Below are 23,247 nucleotides of genomic sequence, written 5' to 3' on the forward strand. Positions count from 1 at the left end.
GGGGGGGGGGGGGGGACGCGTTCAGTCTGTAGCAAATATAACACGGAATTTATCATTTTAACCACTTTTAAGTACACAGTTCTGTGGCATTTAGTACCTTCATATTGTGCAACTATCACCACCATCCATCTTCAGAACATTTTCATCTTCTACAACTAAAACCCTGGACTCACTGAACACTAACTCTCCATTCTTCCCTCTACTCACTCTCCCTTACGGCCCCAGGGCACCCATCACCCGACTTTCTGTCTCTATAAATTTGACTACTTAAGTACCTCATATAGTGAGTGGAATCCTGTAATATTTGTCCTTTTGCTATTGGTTTATATCACTTAGCATAACATCTTCAAGGTTTATCCATGTTGTAGTATGTGTCAGAATTTCTTTTTTTTTTATTAAAGATTTTATTTATCTATTTCAGAGACAGAGAGAGTGGGGGGGGGGGGAGGGAGAGGGAGAGAAAGAATCCCAAGCAGACTCCAGGCCAAGCAGAGAGCCCAACACAGAACTCGATCCCATGACCCCAAGATCACTACGGGAGCTGAAACCAAGAGTCAGATGCCCAACTAACTGAGCCACACAGGTGCCCCAGAATTTCCTTACTTTTTAAGGCTGAATGATATTCCATTGTATGTATATGCCACATTTTGTTTCTCCATTCATCTGTTGATAGACAACTGGGTCATCTCCACCTTTTGACTGTTGTGACCTACTATGAACATGGGTATACAAATATCTGTTCGAGTCCTTATTTTCATTTCTTTTGGGTATATACCCTGAAGTGGAATTACTGGACCATATGGCAATTCTATGTTTAAGTTTTTGAGGAATCACCATGTGATTTTCCACAAGGGCTGCATCATATTACATTCCCACCAGCAGTGCCCAGGGTTCCAATTTTTCCACATCCTCTGCAATATTTATCCTGTTATTTTGATAACAGCCATCCTAACTGGTGCGAGGTGGTATCTCAGTGTGGTTTTGATTTGCACAGGGCAGGTGGGGGTGATCCTGCTATTTTTATAAATGAAGACTCAGAGATAAACTGACTTCCTTCAAGGTGATAAGAAGGGTTAACCTCAGGTATAAGAGGAAACCCAAGATCAGGGCACTTCCTACTGGAGGAAGGGCAGAACTATGGGGAGACCAGAGGTGGATTCTGAGAGCAAGTCCTAAAACAGAAGAGCAAACAGGGCTCAGAGAGGGGAATCAACTTGTCCAGGGTTACACAGTGAGTGGGAAGGCAGAAAGAGCCAGCAGTAATGATCATTGTTTATATGGCCTTTTCCTGGCCATCTTCCCAGGCACCCTGCCTGGTGACCTGGCACACATCTTGCTCAAGGGCAGATGTCCTTGGAGTGTCATATCCCTCTGGTTTCTGGTCTACTGACCCTAACACTCCCTACCCACAACAACCATGCCCTGAAGGTTCCTCTGCCTCCCGGCCCGCGTACAGTTCCCTGAGCCCAGATGAAGGCAAAAGCCACGGTCCCTGCCCAGGGACTCTGCCAGCGAAGGAAGTAAGACTTGTCTGGCATGAGCTGCTCAACCAGACAAACTTCGTCTCCTTTCTAACAGGGTTAAGAAGTCCCAGTTCTAAGAAATCAGCCCCGGGGAATGTGCAAACTCTCACCTCCTGGAACAAACAAAAGGAGGGGAGCCTGGAAGTGTGGTGGAGACTTGGCAACACCTAGAACTCGGCCACCCTCCCCACACATGGCTTCCCTCTGTCACCAACAGCAAACAGTCCTGCCTTGGGAGGTCCCACTCATATACCTGCACAAGTACCCACCAACCTGGGTACCACGGCCCTGCCTCTGATGGACGTTTGTAAGACAGTGATTTGGCATCCAGGTCACATTCTCCCATGGAAAAAGGTACTGTGTTGGGGGACCTGGGGCCCACTGAATCCGCACTCACGACTACCAGGTTCTGCCTGGCTCAGACTTGGTCTGGGTCCATGTGAAGTGGGAGACTAGAGACAGAGCACATCTCAAGGAAGTGGCCAACCCCAGGGGCCTGTCTGTGGCCCCTTCCTCCTGCCTTCTTCCCTTCCTGGCACCCTTAGAGCCCACCAGGGCTTCAAGCCCCTTCCTCCCCAGTGTTGCCCTTCCAAACACCTTTGCTGGTGTGAGGCAAGGAAGGGGTGGGAAAACACGACTGTGAGGTCCTGGGTATCTCCAGAAGGGGACTGGTCACGTCACAGCACCAGGAAGAGGCAACAGTAGGATTTGAACCCAGGCACTCTGGTCTCTCTTAGGCACATGTCAGGTGTGTTATGCATGTTAGTATGTACGTATCTGTGTGGATATGTGCATCTTTGGGGACAGAAGGGTGTTCCACTTAACCCAGACCTTCTGGCTTACAAAGCCTTCTAAGGCAGCACTTTGTCCAAAGGACCAGAGTCTCGTTGTCTCCTGTTTGAAGGTCAGATCTGAGCCCAGGGCCACCTCTGTTCAGGTCTGGAGCCCCTAGGGATCCTTCTAGCCATCACAAGGATGGGTGGGGACAGCCATGGCACTGTGGGGGCTATAAAGTGCTGCCCTTCCTGCTCCTTTTGCCCAGTTGGCCCCACATTCCCAGCTCCAACAGCCTGGACAGCAAGGGTGACCCCTCCGGCACCCTGGTTTCCTCGGACACATTTCTTCCAGATGCCAAGTCAATCCAGCCAGCACATAAGAGGTAGCTGATGCCTGATGCTGGGGGCGATGAGGAGGAGGCACCCGGGGTACATAGTGCCTCAGGTCCTTGAGTCACAGCTAAGACCCTGGAGAATATTTACCTTTCCTGGGGCCGACAAGAAATCTTATTTTGTAGAATACCCACTCAAGTTACACTGTGAACACCTTGTGGAAAGGGCTCCGAGGACGATCTCAGAGCTACCGCAGCATTTGTTGACCATGGCAGAATGCGGCCCGAGGCTCGCTAGGAAGAATGTGATTTTGATGTGGCCCCAGCTGCTCTGTACGTAGTAAGTGCCTGTGTCAGTACGTCAGACACAAGCCTCAAAAACAGCAGATCCCGGGGAGGTGGGCGGAGCATAGTCAGGTGAGCCCCGCCCCCCCCAAGAGGTGACAGACCTTTGCTTTCCTCTGATCCTCCCAGCAGTCAGTCCCAATCACTTCCCTCCAGCCCTGGGAGAGCCCAAACCCCGGAAATCAGAAAAGAAACCACCTGAGATTACAAAGATAAGGTCATTTATTCACGTTATATTACTGGATTTTAAAGACAAAATTACAGTTGTTTTGAACACCAAGGTCAGACACACACACCCCCGCCCACTTACAATGGTAAATCCATACATTTGCATACATGGGAAATCAAAATACACAACAGGTCTTGAGGACAGGAAAGCTGCCGTCCCGGCTGAATGGGGCACCCCACGCCCAGGCCTGAGGTCGGCAGAGCCCCTGCCCAGACTGAGAGCCAGCACCAGCATTTCCTTTACCCTCTTGTGCCACTGCCATCCTCTTTCCCAAAGGCCACTTTACAGGGTCACCAGCAACGGGACAGAGAGAAACAGAGAAAAGACGCAGCATACAACAACTTCACGGTGACTACTTCCAGGTGAAGGAAATGCTCCCTGAACCCTCAGCCTTGAACTTCTCAGGGAGGAAACAGACCTGCAGCATCTTAGGAACCAGGCAAGCATCCAGGCCTAACCTTGGGCCCAAGTGGGCCCCCTGAGAGCACCAGAAGGTCAGCAAATGGGCAACAGGTGAAGCAAGATTTCCCTTGGTTCTGAGAATGAACCACATACTTGACTATTCCAATGGAACGTAAAGGGACAGGAAAACAAACAAAAGTCAGAATTTTCTTTGAGAGTAAAGTAAGTAAAAAGAAATTACCACCCAGGGTATTTGTCTCCTTTCTTTTAAGGCACTTTGGAAAAGTCAGGATCTGGAGACTGGAAAGAGAAGTCTTCATTCTTTGCATTTCCCAAAACTCCCTCTCAGTGCGGTCATTCTTGGTTCCACTGACATCACTGTTCAGGAATGGGGAACTGACAGAAAGAATACTCTTTGCATAGCCCAGCTGCTTCTGCAGCGGAAAATAATTTTTAATCAATACAAGGGCTTCTGGAAAAGGAACCATGTGAGCATCCAAGATGCTCAAAGCGATAAAGGCACAGGTAAGACTGGGGCTGGGCACCAGCTCAGCCTCCACACTAAGGGCTGGTTCCCGGATAGTCAGGGTGGGGCTCCAGGCTGCCACCAGCTGAAGCGTCAGCTCCGGGATTAGACAGCTGAATCTTTTGCCCTTAGCCCGGCCAGGCTGGACTTGGCGAGGGCGCCCAGTGGTAGGAACGCCCTTGTGCATCTCGTCCCAGAGAGGCTAAACCTCTCCCAGCAGAGATGGGTTTGGAGACGGCACCCCTGTGGATCAGCCTCCCTGGAGTGGGAGCACCTGCTAAAAACCTGAGGGGGATGGGAGGCTTTAGGCACCAGAGTGGCTGTGGGGGAGTGTGGGAGGGTTCAGCTCAACTTCTTTCTAGATCACTAATTAAAAGGCACATTCATGCTGGAGAATGAATAGTTTGTTTGACCCTGAGTGCGACAGGCAAGTTTTAGGGAACAGGCAAGAGGCAAAGGAACAAAAACGGGGAGGAAGGAAGGAGAAAGGCAAAAAAAAAAGGAGGAAGGTGGGGGGAGGAGAACGGGTCCTGCAAGGTAGGCCAGACAGTGCGGCCAGCACAGCCAAGGAGGTGGCCCCCAGACTCCACAGGGGCCAGAACAGTGATTTCCTCCCCCTCCAGAGACTCATGGGGCCAGTAAACAACCTGACTGCTGTCATTTACAACTCCACAGCCTAGGGCCCCAAGGGGACGTCCCAGGGTGGGTTGGAAGAGGGGTGGAGGTTCCCTCCCACCTGGGGAGGGGAGGGAGGTGGGGAGCTTTGTCTAGCAGGCCTAGGCTTTTGCCTCCCCCAGAGGTCTAGCAGGATAACTCTGACCAGGGAGGCCTTACCCTCAAAGGGCCTAAAGGTGATTCTGCTCTTCACAAAACCTGGCCTGCTGACTAAATCAAAGGTCCATTCATGGCCAGTACAGCATACATTATTTTTTCCCCTAAAAAATGCTCAACCCCCTCCCCACATTTAAAACACCACAATAAAAATACATAAGAAATTCAAGTTTATATAGCATGCTCAGAAAAATAAATTGCCATGATTTAACACTAAATAGCTAGGCAAATCTGGATCAACACAAAATCAAGCTAGATCATAATTAGAACCCGATTTGTTCTTCCTTTAAAATACTACAAACCGCTTTTTTTAAAAAAAAGTCTTTACATTCAGAAATCAGACAATCTGGAGAAAGGCCACTGAATGTGAGAGAACACCCAAGGCTGCCTTGACCTCAGTGTCACCGAGAACACTAAAGCTGCCTTGGAATTCACACATTAGCAGGGCAAGAGGTCCAAGGCTCAAGTTTTAAAATCCTTTTGCTACGAAGACACACGCACGCACACACAGCGATTGTAGCAGTTGCATACCGCTAAAAGAAGGTAGGGAAGGGGTAAAATGAGAATGGTTGAGATTGTGTTTTTCTGTTAAAATATGCAAACAAAAAACATCACACCAATCTGATTTCAGCAGCACTCTCCAATTTTTCATAAAGTAATAAGAATACCACAATTTAAAGCGAAATTCTTACCTATTTCACAACAACTTAGCAGTTTATCACTGGGAATGAGTCCCACAGTCACCAAATTTTGGGCTGTGTACTGATTCTTTGGGGTGACACTGTGAACATGCCGAGAATCCCCCAAAGGCTGATGGTTTCTACATTTACAAATACCTTGTAGAGCTAAGAAGTCACATGCCGAGCCAAGTTGGGGGCAAAATATCCCACTCGTCCTGGTCATCTGGAAAGGCATCTGAATGATGAATGAAGGGGGCCTATCACTCCGATTGTTAAGAATGAAAGGGACCAGCCCAGCAGATTGGCAGAGACACAGAGCAAAGGTCCCTGGCCATTTTCAGGTCTCTTATTAGTGTACCAAAATGCTAGCTCGGTGTCCCGATGTCCACTGTGATTTTGGTATACAATGGGTTTCTCTCTATGTCCAACACCTTGTAAGTGAGTGTGTTCAAACCATCCGAGAGCATGGTCTCCTTTGTATGTGCAATTCGGTCAAATCTACAAGGAAAAGACAGGCAAAGGGTTGGTGTCAAAACAGAAATCTTAAGAAAAAAGCATTAAACATTTGTCCTTCATCACATGCCCACCTACTCTACCAGTCCCGTGGACAGAACCCTCCCCCCCTCTCCCTCAAGGCATGGAGCCCTCTCCAGAGCCTCATTCCTGCGGCCTCCCCATCTGAAAGGAGAAAGAAGGAATGTAAATGAACACAGAACACACCTCTGAGGATTGGGCTCATTTTTCTTGTCTCTTGAGTGGCGGATCATCCGACACTTGCCAACCACAGCATTTGGGCGAGATACGGACATACCTCTAAAAACTAATCTGCAAGGAGTAAAAGGACAAGTCATCATTGTACAGCTGCCATAGGGCTTGGGTCCAAAAGCCCCAGCTGCAAGACTTGTGCGCCATCCACCATCTTGTTTATTGTTCTCACTCAACCCATACCCCGGCCACTGGGGTATTGGTTCAAACACACACTAAATCCCCAGGTCCTTTTACCACAGGTTCTGTAGTCTGTGTTAGTGACCGTTCTGGGCCAGGCACTGGGGGTGTCTGCCCTCACAGAACTTAAAGTGCACTCTTAGAACACAGGACCATCAGTGTCAGGATGGAGGCAAGGAGGGGAGGTAGGGTTGAGCACTTGAGGAGAAGCCGCTCACTTGCCCTGAGCAAGACTAGGCAGAGCCAGTTGTGAAGATGAAGGGGTGCCAGAGCATTTCAGGCACCCAGGGCAGCTGAGGCAAAGGCAGAGGGACAGAGCAAACACAGGGCCCTCAGGGAGCAACACAAACTTCTGGGGACTTGTGGACAGAGTGTGGAGTAGGAAGTGGTCAGAGATGAGGCTGGAAAGAAGGGTGAAGGCTACATGATGGAGGCCTTCCCAGAGCTTTATAGCATGCCAGCGATCAGTGCCGGTGTGTGAAAGGGACATAATTTCCAGTTCCCCAAAGGTTTTTGGCCAAAGGGAAGTCTCTCTGATAAGCACCATAAGGATGGAGAGCAGAGAACAAGGCGAGAGGCAGCCAGAACAGGATGGAAGATTCTGTGTAGGTCTGGGGGAAAGGAATGAGGGCCAAAGCCTTGGCGGTTCAAGTTAGTTAAGAGGCAGGCCTGGCTGGTCCTGGATGACTTAAAGGTTTCTTCTGGCCTCGGCTCCCCCGGTGCTGTCGTGCCTGGCACAGTTGCAAAAGACACAGGTCCTTTGTCTTTCAAGAAAGCTGCTCCACAAATCACTCTGCCTTCTAGTCCCTCCACCCTCAGGGTTCCCTCCCCACTAACCCTCTACACCGCTCAGATCTGTGGCATCGTATCGGCCCTGAACGCCATCCCATGGGCCCCATGTTTGCCCAGGTGGTGCTGTGGAAGCAAATCTGTCTGGACCCCCTACCCGGGGCTTCAGCGGCCTCCCCACCCGGCCTGCAGGCCACAGTGCTCTGTATGCTGAAGGGGCTTGATCATCAATCTGCATGCGCTCCAACTCCGGTTTCTCCCAGGCTAATAGTAAAGACTTGAGTCCATGACAGGTTCTCGCACCAAGCTAAATGCGACTGCCTTGGGTGCTGCTCTGACACACGCCTTCTGGGAATGGATCAAATAATGTACTCCAATTCAGGAACGTGCTAGGGTTTATTCTGATATCAAGCTCAGTGACAAGCTCAGACCAGCTCCCGGAGGGAGAAGGCACTTCTTTTTTTAAAGATTTTTTTTTTTTTTTTTATTCGAGAGAGAGAGAATGAGATAGAGAGAGAGAGCATGAGACGGGGGAGGGTCAGAGGGAGAAGCAGACTCCCCGCCAAGCAGGGAGCCCGATGTGGGGCTCGATCCCAGGACTCCAGGATCATGACCTGAGCCGAAGGCAGTCGCTTAACCAACTGAGCCACCCAGGCGCCCGAGAAGGCACTTCTTATCCGTGGGCGGCAGGGTTGAAGTCTCCATGGCCAGGGAGGACGGGCCGAATGTGGTTTCAAAGGCCATAGAATTTTTTTTTACCCTCTGCAATGACAAGCCCCATGATAAAGGCTTACCAGCTTATAAGGAGCCCCTGGGGTGTGGGTGGGGCGGGGCTGGCAGTGGAGAGGTGGTCGCTGGGGGAGAGGGGAGCTGTTCACAGAAGTTCATTATACTACTCAGTCCTCTTTGGTGTATGTTAAAAGTGTTCCAGAATAAACAAATAACAGAGAGATTCTGTAAAGGAACTTAGGATCCCGCCCAAAGAAACTTATTTCGTAATCAAACGGGACCACAATGAAATGCTGAATTTTTGCAAAGGACACATGTTTACTTCTTCAAGACAAAACAGCATATGGTATAAATCAAAGTAAACTCAACCCTTCACTTGGTTCTCATTTTGCATGTTCCAAGGCTAATGCAAAAATCACAGAAGCTAATCTTCCTAAAGACATTCTTTAGCACCTATGGTACCTATTGCGGGGCACACTTAAGTATGTGGGCCAAGGGGTGCATGGGTGGCTCAGTCGGTTAAGCATCTGGCTTCGGCTCAGGTCATGATCCCAGGGTCCTGGGATCGAGTCCCTCATCAGCCTCCTTGCTCAGGGGGGAGCCTGCTTCTCCCTCTGCCTGCCACTCCCCCTGCTTGTGCTCGCTCTCTCTGATAAATAAATAAAATCTTAAAAAAAAAAAAGAATGTGGGCCAAGTGGGGACTGTATCCCACCCGAGGAGCAATCCTTGCAGAATAACCAGGTGCTGATAGAAAAACTGGGAGTAAAAGGAGACAGAGAAGAAAGAGATCTAAGTTGTGACCATTACCTGTTAAAAATGTCATCATCTTCACCTCCCCAGCCCCAGTAGTTATTAGGAAATCCATTGATGGTGAGAAACTGTTGTTTACTTAGAGCAGAGACACCTCCAAAATACTGAACGTAAGGTAGGCTGGGGGAGAAACACATACACAAAGACCAGTGGTTAGGTGAGTCTTGACTTTTCAAAATAAAGCATGCTCAAAGCATAAACACTTCTAGTGTTATATTTAGTCTCTGGAACTTCTTAATTGGGGATTTATGAGGGTTTTCTTTGTTCTGTTTTTCTATCAGACTCAGATGATCTTAGAGAAGACACAGATACCAAAAAGTAGAATCTTGCTCTAAGAATTCTGCGTTGCTTCTGTGGTTACCTGGAAAATTAGTCAGTGACAAAAGCATAAGCCCACTTCTTGTGCCCCGTTCAGGAATCTGCTTTTCCATGTGTCCTGCTCCTGCCTGGGAAATCTTTATCCAGGAGGTCCTGGAAACTGAGGTTGGGGTAAAGCCTCCCTGTGCCCATCTGGTTATGCCCTCCCTTTCCACCCTCAGCCCATCTACCAGTCTAACTTTCATTCCTCACAGGCATACTGGTTTCAACACTGACCCCAACAGTCAAAATAGTATTTCTGAAAATCTGCTCAAATAACATTTTCTAGAAAATTTCTACCACATCCTGACTTAGCGAAATGTGTAAGGGTGAATCTATTTTGACACATTTTCAAGCAGTAGGGCATCTGGACTCTCATCTTTCCACACCTTTTGGTATTTTACTATTTCAACGGTGATGAAATGTTGAGATTCAGGTCACGTCCAGAAGCCTGGCAAAGGCTTTCCCATGGGGCCTTTAAAGGCTGTGGTTTTTGTGATGACCTTGTGTGCAGCACAAACTACACTAGGGCTCTTACTGGAATCCAAAGCGACTAAAAATCCATCACACAGATTAAGGAAAACTCTAACTCGGACTTCAAGGGGGAAGTCAGCCAAACCATACAGAACATATGAAAAAAAAAAAAGTGCAATTATTATTTTCAAATACATTCAGAACATCTGACTGTGAGTATCCACTAGGATCCTCAGGGGCCTGCTTTACTGAGTCAAAGGTGATCTATCTGTAATTAGGTGTCATCACTTAGGTGCCCAGTCACCCACCGTTGGGCGTACCTCACACTACAGTCTGTGCCTGATTACAAGGGAGGGTCTGAAGCAGGTGGCCAAGCCAATAAGCTTTCTCCATCAGTGTTTATACAAAAAGGACTCTTGGTGACCTCACAGAAAGTACATGCCAAGATGGTGAGATCCAGTTTCACCGTCCGTGCTGGTTTCTCTGACCAACCGCCTGTCCCCCAAGCCTGACTTGTTCTGGGTACAACAGGCCTGGTGCTGTGGCAAAGAAGGAAGACGTCACCACCACGCTTCAAGGGGGAGGGGATGCAGAGGGGGCAGGGTTTGAGCCTGTGTATCTCAAAGAGAAGAAGATACACAAACAGGGAGGTAGGGAGGGAAGATAGGAGGGTGCAGGGTGATGTTTACAGCCCAATTCTCCCCTCCTTAAGACAGCAATTTAGGCGCTGGTCTGGGGGAAGGACTTCACAGCATCCCTATTTTCTTTTCTTTTCTTTTTAATTAAGTAGGCTCCGTGGCCAACGTAGGGCTTAAACTCACGGCCCCGACATTGAGAGGCACATGCTCTACCAACTGAGCCAGCCAGGTGCCCCTTAGCATCCCTGTTTTCATCTCCCAGCCCTCGTTCCCACGGCAAGGGAGGATAGAAAGAAATTATGGGAATAAAATGAGTCTGAAAGACAGCATCTGTATCGAAACCAAGGGACTGCTGGTCAGCACAGGCCTCCACACTGGAGTAGTCAGCCTAAGCCAGGGATGCCTAGCACACAGCTTCCTGGAACTTCAGGCTGACTTAAAGCAGTGAGGGAAGGGTCAGTTTACTCAACTAATAGGTGATTTAAGACAATTTTATGTTAATATAAACATGGATAATTATGGAACAAAATGCAGATTTATTTTTTTAAGATTAAAAAAAAAAAGGACTACAAGGCTATTTTCCACCTACAACAATATGCTTTGGATTATACTGCTGCCCTTGGGGACAGGCATCAGTTGGCCTCCTCAATAGGGGCATTTTGATGGAAAAGTCTGGGTCCCAATGTCCAGACAGAAGCCTGTGCTTTGCAGGGAAACAGTATCATGTTCTTTCTTAATTAAGTTCCAAGGTACATCTGCTAAGGTATCCAACCCCAAGAATTTACTGGGGGGAAATGATTCCAATTTGCTTCCCAAACTGGGTGGGGGGGAGGGGATAGAAGAAAGGAAATACAGCAGCTGTTTGGAGCTTCCAGGCTAGAGCCATCCCAAACACAAACCCTCGTCTTGCCTGGATGTGCAGGGATATGAGTGTTTCTGAATTTCACATTCCTCCTCAAACCGTGACTGACTCCGGTCTTAAAAAGCACCCTATTCTCAGGGGAAGGATTCTCCTCTGGAACCTAAAGAGATGCTCCTGGGCTGGCGGAGCTGCATTTCCCAGTTGTCAGGTTTTCCATGGCTTCTGGTGGATATCTCTTACCTAAATCCAAACTTATCCATGGCCACAGAGATGTGCCGTGGCTGTGAGAAACACCTGTAGGCGTTGTGGTCGTTCATTGGAATGAGGTCCACATCGCTAAACACAAAGCAGTTGTAGTCATAGTCCTTCAAGGCCTCTTGAAAGCCAATGTTGAGGAGCTTAGCACGGTTGAACATGGTTTCTCCAGCCTGGGGCAGAAACAGAAGAAGTGCTATCAGATATCGTGAGGCCACTGAACAGAACACTCACACGGACTGGTCACCTGCCAACTATATGTGATCCTTAGTCCACTCATTTTTTCTGCTCTCACTTTACAAATCAAATGGCATGCCCTGCATCAGCATTCCCTTTTCTAGGAATTGAATTATTAATGTAGGACTTGCAAATACGCAAAAATGAACTTGCTCACTGTGGGATTTTTATCACAGCAAAAGATTGCAAACAATGCCATAAGCATTGCTAAGGAACTGGTTAAATAATCTATGTAACATCCACATAATGGGATAGAGTTGTTAAAAAAATAAGAAAGCTCTTAAAGGAAATGATTTTCAAGACAGTATTGTTAGGTGAAAAAACATTTAAACATATGTGTCATATATTTAATATTCTTTATATAGACTAACTCCCATAAAGATAGCCAGGAAACTGGTACCTATGGACTTTCCACTTCTTCCGTCTTTGTATGGTTGATTATGGGTCTGACTATTGTGTGCCTTCACAGGTGTCTGTCATTAAACCAGGTACCAGAGGGGGTGCCTGGGTGGCTCAGTCGTTAGGCGTCTGCCTTCGGCTCAGGTCATGATCCCGGGGTCCTGGGATAGAGCCCCACATCGGGCTCCCTGCTCTGCAGGAAGCCTGCTTCTCCCTCTCCCACTTCCCCTGCTTGTGTTCCCTCTCTCGCTGTCTATATCTGTCAAATAAATAAATAAAATCTTTAAAAAACAAACAAACAAAAAAAAACCTAGGTACCAGAGAAATATGGTGAACCCGTCAGCCTCTGCTCTCATTGTGTTCACAACCTAGGGTAGGAAGCTGTGTGATACACGCTATGATAGAAACAGAGTGTATGAGAGAGAAGAGGACACCTGCTTCAGGATGCCAACCCCTGGGTCCCGAAGCACCAAGTCTGTTGGTGCAAAGGTACTTCATATTTTATTTACTTATTTTCAGCTCCCCCCACTAGAATATAAACTCAATGAAAGCTGGAATTTCTAACTTTTTATTCACCCAGTGCCTAGAACACTGCCTGGCATACCATAAGAGCTCAATAAATAACTGCTGGCTGGCTGGCTGGATAGATGGATGGATGGATGGATGGATGGATGGATGAGTAGACCAAGGGACGGGTTTCAACAAACAATGGCAGATGACAATTCTGGGAAGCTTCAACCAAAGGGCTCCCTCAGGGTTACCACCGAGAGTCTCTGCTCTTAACCACAGCCCCAGGTTAGTAAGGACAGTGACAGCATCAACCCGGCCACCCTTCCATCTAGCAGTCCGCAAGCCCTTCCATTCGCGTACTCTCACCCGAGCCAGAATCCTCCCAACAACGCCAGGAAGAAACTAAGGTACAAAGTGACACAGCCCATGCCGGACCCAACACTGAAGTCCTCACCTAGTGCTCTCTCCCAATATCTCTTGGGGTCAACAAGATCAGGGCCTTCAACTTTGGTGGAAAGTATATCTCACAGGGGCCTGCAGTGGCTATACAATCTCAAAGGTGGGATCCCCAACATCCTCTCTCTATGCCCCCAAGAGAGGCTTTGGAAGCTGTGCCCTACAGGCTGCCTGTGCGAGTACAGAGCACACGGGCAGTGCCACAGCCGCCCTCAGCTGGGTGACTCCGAGAAACGAGCCACTTAAGGAACACGAGCATCAGGAAGTCAGCCAAGAGAACAGTGAATGAATTAAGGAAACATTTTATACAAGAACTCCTTCCTTCAGCCCATGGCAAAGCTTTCTAATCACACATGGTGAAAGGAGAAGGCTGAGCCCAATGGTACATACTGTGTCCTTTAGTTGTACCCACCGGTTAAGAGTCATTCAGAATCCTGCCTTCAGCTAATTCTCTGTAAGTCTTGAGGCGAAAAGAAGTTTAAAGTTTAGAAACTAGATATGAAAACTATAAAGGCGCTGTAATTACTATTATTACAACACACCGCTAAAGTTCATTGGGAGATATGACATGCAAGGTATAGGATAAGTGTTTTACATGCTTTTAAACATCTCAACAGTCTTGTAACAACCTTCATCCCAACCCAGACTTACTTCACTCTTCCCAGACCCTTCCCCCTTCTGGCAGTTCGGAGAGAGATCTGCACCTGGTACTTTCCATCTTGCTCCTCTAGCCCCATGAAGACCCTAAGAGTTAGCTTTCTCTGAATATTTTCAAACACAATGCAGCCCCACTGATCACTTTTCCAACAGGTCAAAGGGTGTTCCAACAAAGCCTTTTCACACCCAGGTAGTAGACTCCTGAGGGTGGCCACGCAATGCTCCCTTCTCTTGGTACATTCTCTAATAACAGGGGCAGGGAGCTCTTGATGGCCATGCCCGAACCACAGGGGCTGGCCTGCTAGCCATGACTGTCTGAACTAAGCAGATGTCTGACTGAGACTATACTAAGCATTTTTCCTCTCCCAGGAACTGCCAATTTGGAACCATGAATGGGCACCTCTGGCACCATACCCCAAGAACAATGGTAGCCTAAAGGAGAAACCCAAGGAGCAGATCTATCCTACCCTTTTCCCTACTTGTGGCATAACAGTTCCTTCAACTCAATAAGGCACTTCAGTGTCTGGTCCACAGTTAAAATTAGTCAGCCAGTTTTCTAAAATAGCCTGAACTGTATATCACTCCTCTCATCCTGGCTTCACCTCTGTGATTCTGGGGGGGGAGGGGGGAGGAAGGCGGGGTACATTCTTTCAGGTGTAATTTCCTACCAGGGCCCTTAGGAACATCAGAGCAGCAGAATGGTAGATAAGGAAAGTATGTGTCTTCCCCTTCCTCCCCTGGGATTATAGAGAAGTCAACTCTAGGCTTCTTTGGGTGAAATGGTATAACACCTTGGGTAACTTTCTTGATAAGAAAGACAGGCCCTAGCAAGCCTGTCAAACCCCACCACTAACAGGAGGTGGGAAGACACCCAGCCTTCATTCCTGCCTCTTCTCAATGGGCACATGCATCCAGTGTGTCTGCTACTTCCTTCCCTCAGGTAAATATTTATCAAGCACCACTACCGTCCAGCCAACGCCAAATACATAGCTGTGACGGACACATGCTTTTTTTTTTTTTTTTTGACACATGCATTTTTATCCCAGGAATGCCTACTTCTTGGCTTCCTAGCTATGTGACTTTGGGTAAATCACACCTCTAGGTCTCCATTTCCTCATCTGGTTATTTGGATGCCAACAGGTGAGTTTTATTAGATGAGACAACACACGAACAGACCTTTCCACACTGCCTGGCAACAAATGTCAGCTACTATCATTATTATAGGAGTAGGTCTTCCCATCCATCTTGAACAGACCTTTCAAATTGTCTCCCAGAAATCCAACATGGAGACTTCCCCTTCTCTAGTGTTTGTGTGTGTCCTTCCCAATCAGCTTCAAGAAACTTCCCAAATCCTGCTTCTCTGACGGGCGGGGGGGGGTGTCCAAAAAGGATTAGGGCTCAAGTGAGTTAGCCTGTGGCTCACAAAATGAGAATCTCTATAGCAACAAGAGAAAGTCTGAGACCTTTAGAGGTATGATATGCTCGGGAAGTCACACATGAAGAGGAACTGGAGCTCTGAGAGCAGGGGTCCCTCTGAAAGGCCGAGTTTTTTAGTACAGGTTTCGTGTTACTTTGGTAGATAAGAGTTATACATATCCATTCCTTCAAGGGCAACTGGCTCCTCTTAAGAGAAGGAGAGGACAGAAGAAAGAAGAAAGGACAAAAATGGTATGACATTCCCACAGCTGGACAGAGAAGCTGTCTCACTGATCAAAGCTCACAGAAAAACCGATAAACCTTTTATGACGGGGCCTGTACTTAAAATGGGTGTAACAGTCAGTCAAGCAGAGCCAACACTACCAGAAGGGAGAGGACAAGCTCCTCGGGGAGCAAAAAGGAGGAAGAGGCTGCCTTCAGATACCTCAAACAACAAACCCAGGGCCTTCCTGGCAGATCTACATGGCAGGGACAGATGTCCTAAGAAGCATCAGAAGCGACTTGCTCTCTTTAAGACTGTTAACACCTTTCTCTAGAGCCCTCATTTATACTAAGGAGAGCAAGTGGTATGTCCACTGAAAACGGAACCCTCATACACTGATGGTGGGAATGTGAAATGGTGCAGTCATCTTAGAAAACAGTCTGGCAGCTCCTCAGACTGGATGGATAAACAAAGAGTTACCACATGATCCAGCGATTCCACTCCTAGGTATATGCCCAAGAGAAATGAAAACTTATGTCCACACAAAAACTTGTCCACAACATTCATAACAGCATTATTCAAAATAGATAAAAAGTAGAAACAAACCAAATGTCTGTCAACTAATGAATGGATAAATATAATGTAGTATATCCCTACAACGCAATGTTATTCAGCAATAAAAAAGAATGAGTACTGAGACATGCTATCACATGGATGAACCTTGAAAACATCATATTAAGTTAAAGAAGCCAGTCACAAAGGACGACAGATTGCAAGATTTTGTTTATATGAAATGTCCAGAACAGGCAAATCTATAGAGACAGAAAGTAGATAAGTGGTTGCCTAGGCCAGGGGAAATGAAGGGATGTAGAAGCTAAGAAATACCGGGTTTATTTTTGGTGCAATGAAAATATTCTAAAATTGATTACGGTGATGGATGCACAACTCCTGAATATACCAAAAGCCACTGGATTATGTACTTTAAATAGGTGAATCGTATGGTATATAATTATATCTCAATAAAGTGATTATCAGAAAGAAAAAAAAAGTTAAGAAAAAGGAGAAAGGCTAGCTCCAGAGGCAGAAGAGGACCAAGGATCATATTTCTCCCTCTATCTCATATATTCATTCTGGTCATTTATTAGCTGTAGGGATACAGAAAAGGAAAAGACACAGGCCCAGCTTTTGAGTAGTTCTGAGTTAAACAGGCAATTATAATGGGCTGATGTGGGGATGAAGACACTGATCAAATCCTAGGGGATTGGAAAAGCATGAGAAGAGTGTCCCTAGAAGAGAAAGCAGCATTTGTCAAGGCTGTGGGGGAAAAAAAAGAACCATTCAAGAAGCTACAAGAAATACAGAATGGGGAAGCCAGAATAAGACATGAGGGTGAATGTGGACTAAATCCTGCCGGGGAGAGGGAGGCTGGGAACTCTACTAAAGTACTCAGGCTTTGTCTTTTATTTAGGCCATGGGGAGCCCTTGAAGATTTTAAACAAAGATTATGTTTTACATGTCAAGGAGGGACTTGTGCCCTATCCCACAACTGAAAGCAGGGAGATCTGTTTGGAAGCCGTCACATGATTCACATGAGAAATGGAGAGTAGGCAGTAATGGTGGGCAGGTAGAGAACGCCTTCCTCCAAGGGCTAATGCAAGGGCTCCACGTTCCCATTTCGTGCCTCACCTGCTCCCTGGGCACGTGCACTGTACCCACAAGCAGCCTTCATGGGGCTTTTGGAATAGGCACCAGAGTCTGGTCTAATCCCCAGGCAAATCCTGACTGTGGTTAAGGCAAGAGCGGCTTCTCCTTATTACAGCAAGACCCACGACCAACTGCAGAAGGCCATAGCCTCTCTGGACCAAGTTCTAACAGTCTCTAAAGGACTGGTTAAACCACCCTGCCTTCCCTGGATGTTAGGCCCATGTGTATACACCTAGACACTTCCCCCAACCATGACAGCTTGGGGACTGACCACCTGGCCCCTCCGCCACCAAAAGACACAGCAACAGTAAAGTTGGAAACAGCAAGCCAAAGCCAAGACTCAATGAATCAGAATCTCTATGTGATGGGTGAGACAATTTTGCTCCCATACACATGCCCTGGCCCATCACAAAGACACACACACACACACACACGCCCCCTTCTCAACACCGATAGTAACCCACAGGCTCTCAAACCCACAGCTCTGGAGGTAGGGCTACAGTCAGTGGAAATGCTTGCTGAAACGCCCCTTGCATGCTTCTCTGTGCCCAATCAGACACCAAGAGAAAAGGCACAGGCCAGTGGGTGGCAGGAGAGCAGAGGAAGCTCTGGCTGGGCGGTCCTGTGGCAGGACTGACCCGCGGGCCTACGTGTGGACCCCGGGGTAGTAGACAGGCTGGCTGGGAGGTGATCCCTGGAGAATTGCTGGGATTATACAAACGCTGAGTTTGTGGAAGGCTAATATCCACTCACCCATGATTTCACAGCAGTTGGGCCTCCGCTCTTAACCATAATAATATGGTAGCCTCGAGCTTGGAGAGGGCTCTCAACAAAACCTGGACTTGAGACTTCAGCTCTTCACCCAGGGAGTAAAGGAAACGGGGCCCTGCAGAGTCAGGGAGCTGGGGTCGGGGGGTGGCTCTCTGTTTGCCAAAGTAACTGGCAAGAGTGAGTACATCCTTGGCCCCCGCTGGACTAGAACACAGGTCAGAAGCCCTAGGTTGCCTTCAGAGAGAACTGAGCGAATAGAACAGCCCAGCAGGGATTCGGGGGGAGGTGAGCACAGAGAACAGAGTTTTTAAACTCCAGCTCCACAGGAGCCATAGTAGGATGTCCCTCTTCCCTGGATCTGAGGCCCTGAGATCTGACTTTCTGCAAGAAAACATTTTAGAAAATAAAGGGCTTCTCTTTCAGAAAGCAACTTGACCATTTATATAATGGACTAGAAACATGTTTAAATTGTTTCTGAACCCATAATTCCGTGCCAGAAAATCTAGCCTGGGGAAAGGATTCTAAATGTGGAAGCAAGCAAGCATCAAATAAGCTTCTGCCTCAGGGATATGCGTTATGGTGTCACTGATACCAGCGAGAAAGTGGCAACTGTCTGAATGCCTTGTAGTAGAGGGACGGCTAAGCTCCTTACGGTAGAGCTGCGTGCTTAACGACTAGGGGAGCGCGGACGGTGGAGATTAGGAAGGCTATGAGAGAACACGGGAAGATGCTGATGACACGGAACTGAAGAAAAATGCAGGACACAAAAGGATATACACACACAGCATGAGCTCAATTGTGGCTTAATTTAAAGGCAAAGTATCTCAGACCTCTGCACGACAGGCTGGCTCCCCACAACCTCAGCATTTCCGAGCGAGCCCACAGAGACTACGACCTTGTGTGGGGACCCCGGGGCCCGGGCTCAGGTTTGATTTGGGGCGTGTGGACATTACCAGGGTGGCAGCAGTGGTGGTGGCGGCAGCGACGGCAGTCACAGCAGGAGTTAGGCCGGCACTCCTCTCTCTCTCTCTCTCTCTCTAGGAGGTGGAGGGCACAGAAGAGGAGGTAGGTGGAGAGTAAGAAGCAGATCACAGAGAGGAGCTCCTCCTTCAGCTTGCTTTGCTACAAACAGGATTAACAAGTAAAAGCAAAAGGCCCCCACTAGAAGGAAAAAAAAAGAGACAAGGATGGATGCAAGGGAGAGAGGTAAGGAAGAGAGGCAATGTCAAGGCTGTGAAGAAAAGCGGGGGAGGAGGGGCATTCTGACCCTTGTTCCAGGGCAAAGGCAAATTCCTAAGAAGCTGTCACTCCCCATCATGACATCACAGGTTTACAGGGAAAATGATGTTTCCCAGAACAATGTCCAGGGAGGCAATTCATGTCTGTGAGTACCTGTAAGGGCTCTGCCACATTCCCCAGGAGAACGGACCAAGCCACAGATAGGGAGAGGGGAAAACACACAGCAAGGGAAACGACCAGTCACTGGGACTGCACACGAGCTCTGGTGGGACACAGACTTCCCACAACACTCCGGTGCCCCAGGATCCAGAACATCCCAGTGCTCAAGGAAGGGGCTGCTGCAGGATGGGACTGGCCCTACTACTCCCGAGCCCCATTCCTGCACACATCAATCTGGGTGCTGACAGCTTCAGGAGAAAATGGAAGGCAGGGATGGGGGGATGGTGAACAAATGAGATCGACACAGAAACCAAACCAGTGGGGGCCATCGGCCCAGGCAGTTGTCCTTCTCCACAGTGGGATGGACCCATGAGTCTGATTCAGTCTAACTCGTCTTGGCCTCAAGTAGGAACCAGCTACTTGGCCCAGTAACAGGAATAAGTTGCTGAGGTGTGGTGACAGTACTCTCACTCACTGAGGGTACAAAGGGCTGTCTCCAAACCTGGCCATACTTGGTTCCAGACAAGCAGACTGGAACTACCTCACAACAGTGCACAGACAAGAAGGAAGAGGGAAAAAAATTCCAAAGTCAAAGAATCCTCAGGCAGGCCCCGCTCTGCTGCACCCCCAGGCTTTCAGACCAGGATTTACCTGTCAGCATGACAACTGGGCAAGCCTCCTTTTGAGGCTGTTACTCCAAAGCTGCTACTCACCTCTCATGACCCACGGGACTCAAGGTGGTGTTGCCAAGTGGATATGGAGCTGTTACCCAGTGAGGGGAACGAGTGTGTTCGGGACTGAACGTGGCAAAGCAAGGCATTCCTTAGGCCTCAGGTCATCTCTATCCAAATCCCAGCTCTGCCACCCAGCCAACATGGGGCCCCGAGCAAGCTGCTTACCTTCGTGAGCTTTCTCTCAGCAGAAACAATGAGAGTACCCATCTGCCTTACTGGGGGGCTGGTAGGGTCAAAATTCAAAGTGAAGACCATGAAAGAGGTTCAGTCCAAAGGCCATAAAGTCTTATGACCATCAATGACAACGGGGCTAAAGCAGGTTCTGCGCATTTTTCCTGAAAAGCAAGGTCACCCTGAGGGCAATGTCCCAGGCAGCCTGCTCTGGTCAGGAAGGAGGAGGAAGCTTTGGAGAGAGGCCCCAGGGAAGGGCTGTGCAGGTTGGTTCCCAAGGGTCATGACCTGGCCTGACTGGGAAAGGAGGCTTCACTTCCAAGAGAAACAGACCTCACCAGAGAACCAGGAGCAAGGGGTCCTGAGGATGGGTGTTCAGTAAATGGGCAGGAGTCACAGGGAGCAGTTTCTATCTCCAAACCCTGACTGAGCACTGGACTGTGCATGGAGCTATGTGGTCAGGAAGGCAGAGGGAATCAGACCTGAGGGGCCTGGGGTTTAAAGGCCACAGACCAGGGAGAACATGCACACACAGAATCAGCCCTCACCCCTCCCTAGAAAGCATCGAGTGGCCTGTGGGAGAAGTTGACTCTACTGCAAGGTCTCACAGAGCTAAGGTGGGGGTGGGGAGCCGGGGGTTAAATGGTGGCTAGAAAGAAAGAACTAGGTCAAGGAACACAAGGGACAGGCACACAGGGCAGGGGGGGGTAGCATAAGCAAAGGCACAAGGAGGGGAGCACAGAGTGTGTCTCAGTGAAGATGGAGAGTCCAGTGTGTCTGTCGTGTCGAGTGTGTCTCAAGGAGGGCTGAGGAGGAAGTGACTAGAGGTAGGTCATGGGGGGACCTAGACGGTCTTAGATACCAAGCTCGGCGCTTTGGACCCTTTAGACCCTTGGCTGTAGGCAGTGGGGACATAGTAAAGGGCCTGAAGAGTAACATGGTCAGAACTAGAAAGATCTTGGGCAGCTAGTGAGATCAGAAGCACCAGAGGATACACAAACAGAATCGGAGAGACCGGTCCCAGGCCCTGACTCAGGACAAAGGCTGCACGGTTATGACAAAACTAGCTGACCAGCTGGGCCTGCATTCCTCACCCGTTTGGTAATTTTTATGCTGGTTAGCTTCACAAACATCCTCTATTTCGTATGTACGGCCTTTACTACCAGGTGGTAACCTGCCTTTCCTTCAGCCTAGGTGGTTTTACAGTTTCCTTTCCTCATTGAAGTATGAGGAGTTACAGTGCCCGTCCCGCATCTGCTCTGACATCCTGGTATCCACCGCCACACCAAGTCCCCGGGGTTGGACCACAGGTGGGACATCGGTGCCACAGAGCAGCACCCTTGGCTCCAAGAGGGTGGACATGCCAGAAGCCTAATGGAAGGCTCGAACACTGGGGGGAGAGGGCAGGAGGAGTGCTGAAGACCAGAGGACTAACAACGATCTCAGCTGGTAAAGCCTTCCCCGATCCCCTCCACCCCACTTACTGTGAGATGCAAATTGTTATGGTAATTGGAGGGGCCTAAACCAAAAGGGACTGGTTAACATGGACACGGGCAGGAACCACAAAAGCTCATGAAAGCTTATCCCTGTGTGCGGAGCTTGAGACACAACCCTACTCGGAGAAGCTGTTGGGCTTCACATGGTCCCTAAGTCCCCTGAGATTGTTTTCTGTCACTATCCACTATCCTCTGACCCCATGGAGGCCGTACAAATGGGAGGGAGGGTCTTGTGGCTGATACTGAGTATGGGTGAAGCAGGAGGCAGGGAGAGCAGTAAAGAGTTCATCACTATAGCACTGGGCAGAAAAAACAGGCAGGGAGAAAGGAGGGGTGAGTGGGGAGAAGGAACACAAATCATAGCAGGGACAGTTAATGTTTACTGAGAGTTTGCCCTGTGCCAGGTGCTTTATAGGCCCATGTGCAAATACCAAAACCTCTCCCTCCCACCAATGAGGAAACAGAGGTCTGAAGAACTCAAGCCTATGGTCACTGCGCGGGGCAGTGGCAGAGCTGGAACCAGGCAGTCCGAGCCGGAAGCTCGCTCCCAGCCCTCCCACCCAGCTGCGAGAAAGACTTTAAGGAAGGGACCAAATGGCCCAGAGGACAGAGTGAGTGCTGAGGCTGCAAGAGGGCACCAGGTAACAGGGGCTGGGCTGGAGCCCTCCTGTTACCTATATGACTTCCTACCGGTCCCTTCCCCTCGCTGAGCCTTGTCTCCTCATGGGTGCGAGAGAGTAGACATTTTCATACTACCTGGGGGAAGGGAGGGGCAGAGATGGGGACAGGGTGTCCCATTCAAGTAGAATAGCACCACTGTGACCTGCTGTTGCTGGGGGTACTGCATAGTATTTTAATGGGGCAGGAGGTTCTGTGCTAGAAAACCTGTTGGAGAACCCTTGGAATAGAGGTCTCAGAGGCTCCTACTTCAAGCATTCCTTCTCTCTCATCTTAAATGGGGCAGGCAGTGAACAAAGAGTCAAGATGACAGGAGGGTGTCTGAGGCAGGGGGATGATGGGAGGCTTGAATGCCTATTTACATGAGGGTCAAAGCCAGATGCTACCAATTCTCTTTCTTCCTCTTCTTTGTGTAACAAGAGAGAACAAAGGAAATTCCTAATTTGCAGGTGGGGTATGCTCCAAACGTTTCTTCTTCTACCTCTTTTCAAGGATTAGGTTTCCTCTCACCACTTTATTATGTGCTCTTTACGGATATCATACGGACGATATTCTTTACTGGAAAGGTTGAGCAAACTTCAAGTTTCTTCATGACTCGGTTATCTGGAAGTCAGATCACACTTTCCCAAAGAAATCATCAGGGTAGAGTTGGAGCAGAATAAATAAGATAAGCTGGGGGAGAGAGAGATAAGGAGGAAAAGATGTTCCTAAGGTGGAAAGGTAACCCTCAGAAAAGAAGGAAAAGATGGAGAAGCAAAAAGACATGGAAGGGGGGTGGTGAGATAGTGATACTGACAAGACGAGACTAGAGGGAAAAAAGATGTAAATATGTTTGGAAAGCTGAAAATAAAATATTTCCGATGTTAAGCTGCAAGTGGGAAGAGACTGGGGGG

The 23,247-nt window shown here is 48.6% G+C and overlaps 1 protein-coding gene across 3 annotated transcripts in view; it reads right to left on the reverse strand.

The window, feature by feature from the left end:
• Nucleotides 1–3,180: 3,180 nt before the first annotated feature.
• B4GALT1 (beta-1,4-galactosyltransferase 1) overlaps nucleotides 3,181–23,247 on the reverse strand; it is a 49,216-nt gene continuing 29,149 nt past the window's right edge. Inside the window, exons 3-7 of one of the 3 annotated variants that reach the window (XM_045882526.3) lie at nucleotides 18,831–18,914; nucleotides 11,490–11,677; nucleotides 8,916–9,038; nucleotides 6,365–6,469; nucleotides 3,181–6,142 (exon numbers count right to left, since the gene is read on the reverse strand). In XM_045882526.3, the coding sequence (XP_045738482.2) occupies nucleotides 6,010–6,142; nucleotides 6,365–6,469; nucleotides 8,916–9,038; nucleotides 11,490–11,677; nucleotides 18,831–18,914 (633 nt within the window). In that variant the 3' untranslated portion in view covers nucleotides 3,181–6,009. Of the gene's footprint in view, nucleotides 6,143–6,364; nucleotides 6,470–8,915; nucleotides 9,039–11,489; nucleotides 11,678–18,830; nucleotides 18,915–23,247 lie in introns of those variants that run through there. The other 2 variants (XM_045882527.3, XM_064579370.1) reach the window with 2 other exon arrangements.

The sequence above is a fragment of the Mirounga angustirostris genome, unplaced genomic scaffold (genome assembly GCF_029215605.1).
Source record: "Mirounga angustirostris isolate CCGP_5_RB_7025 unplaced genomic scaffold, mMirAng1.0.hap1 SCAF_15, whole genome shotgun sequence".
Lineage (NCBI taxonomy): Eukaryota > Metazoa > Chordata > Mammalia > Carnivora > Phocidae > Mirounga > Mirounga angustirostris.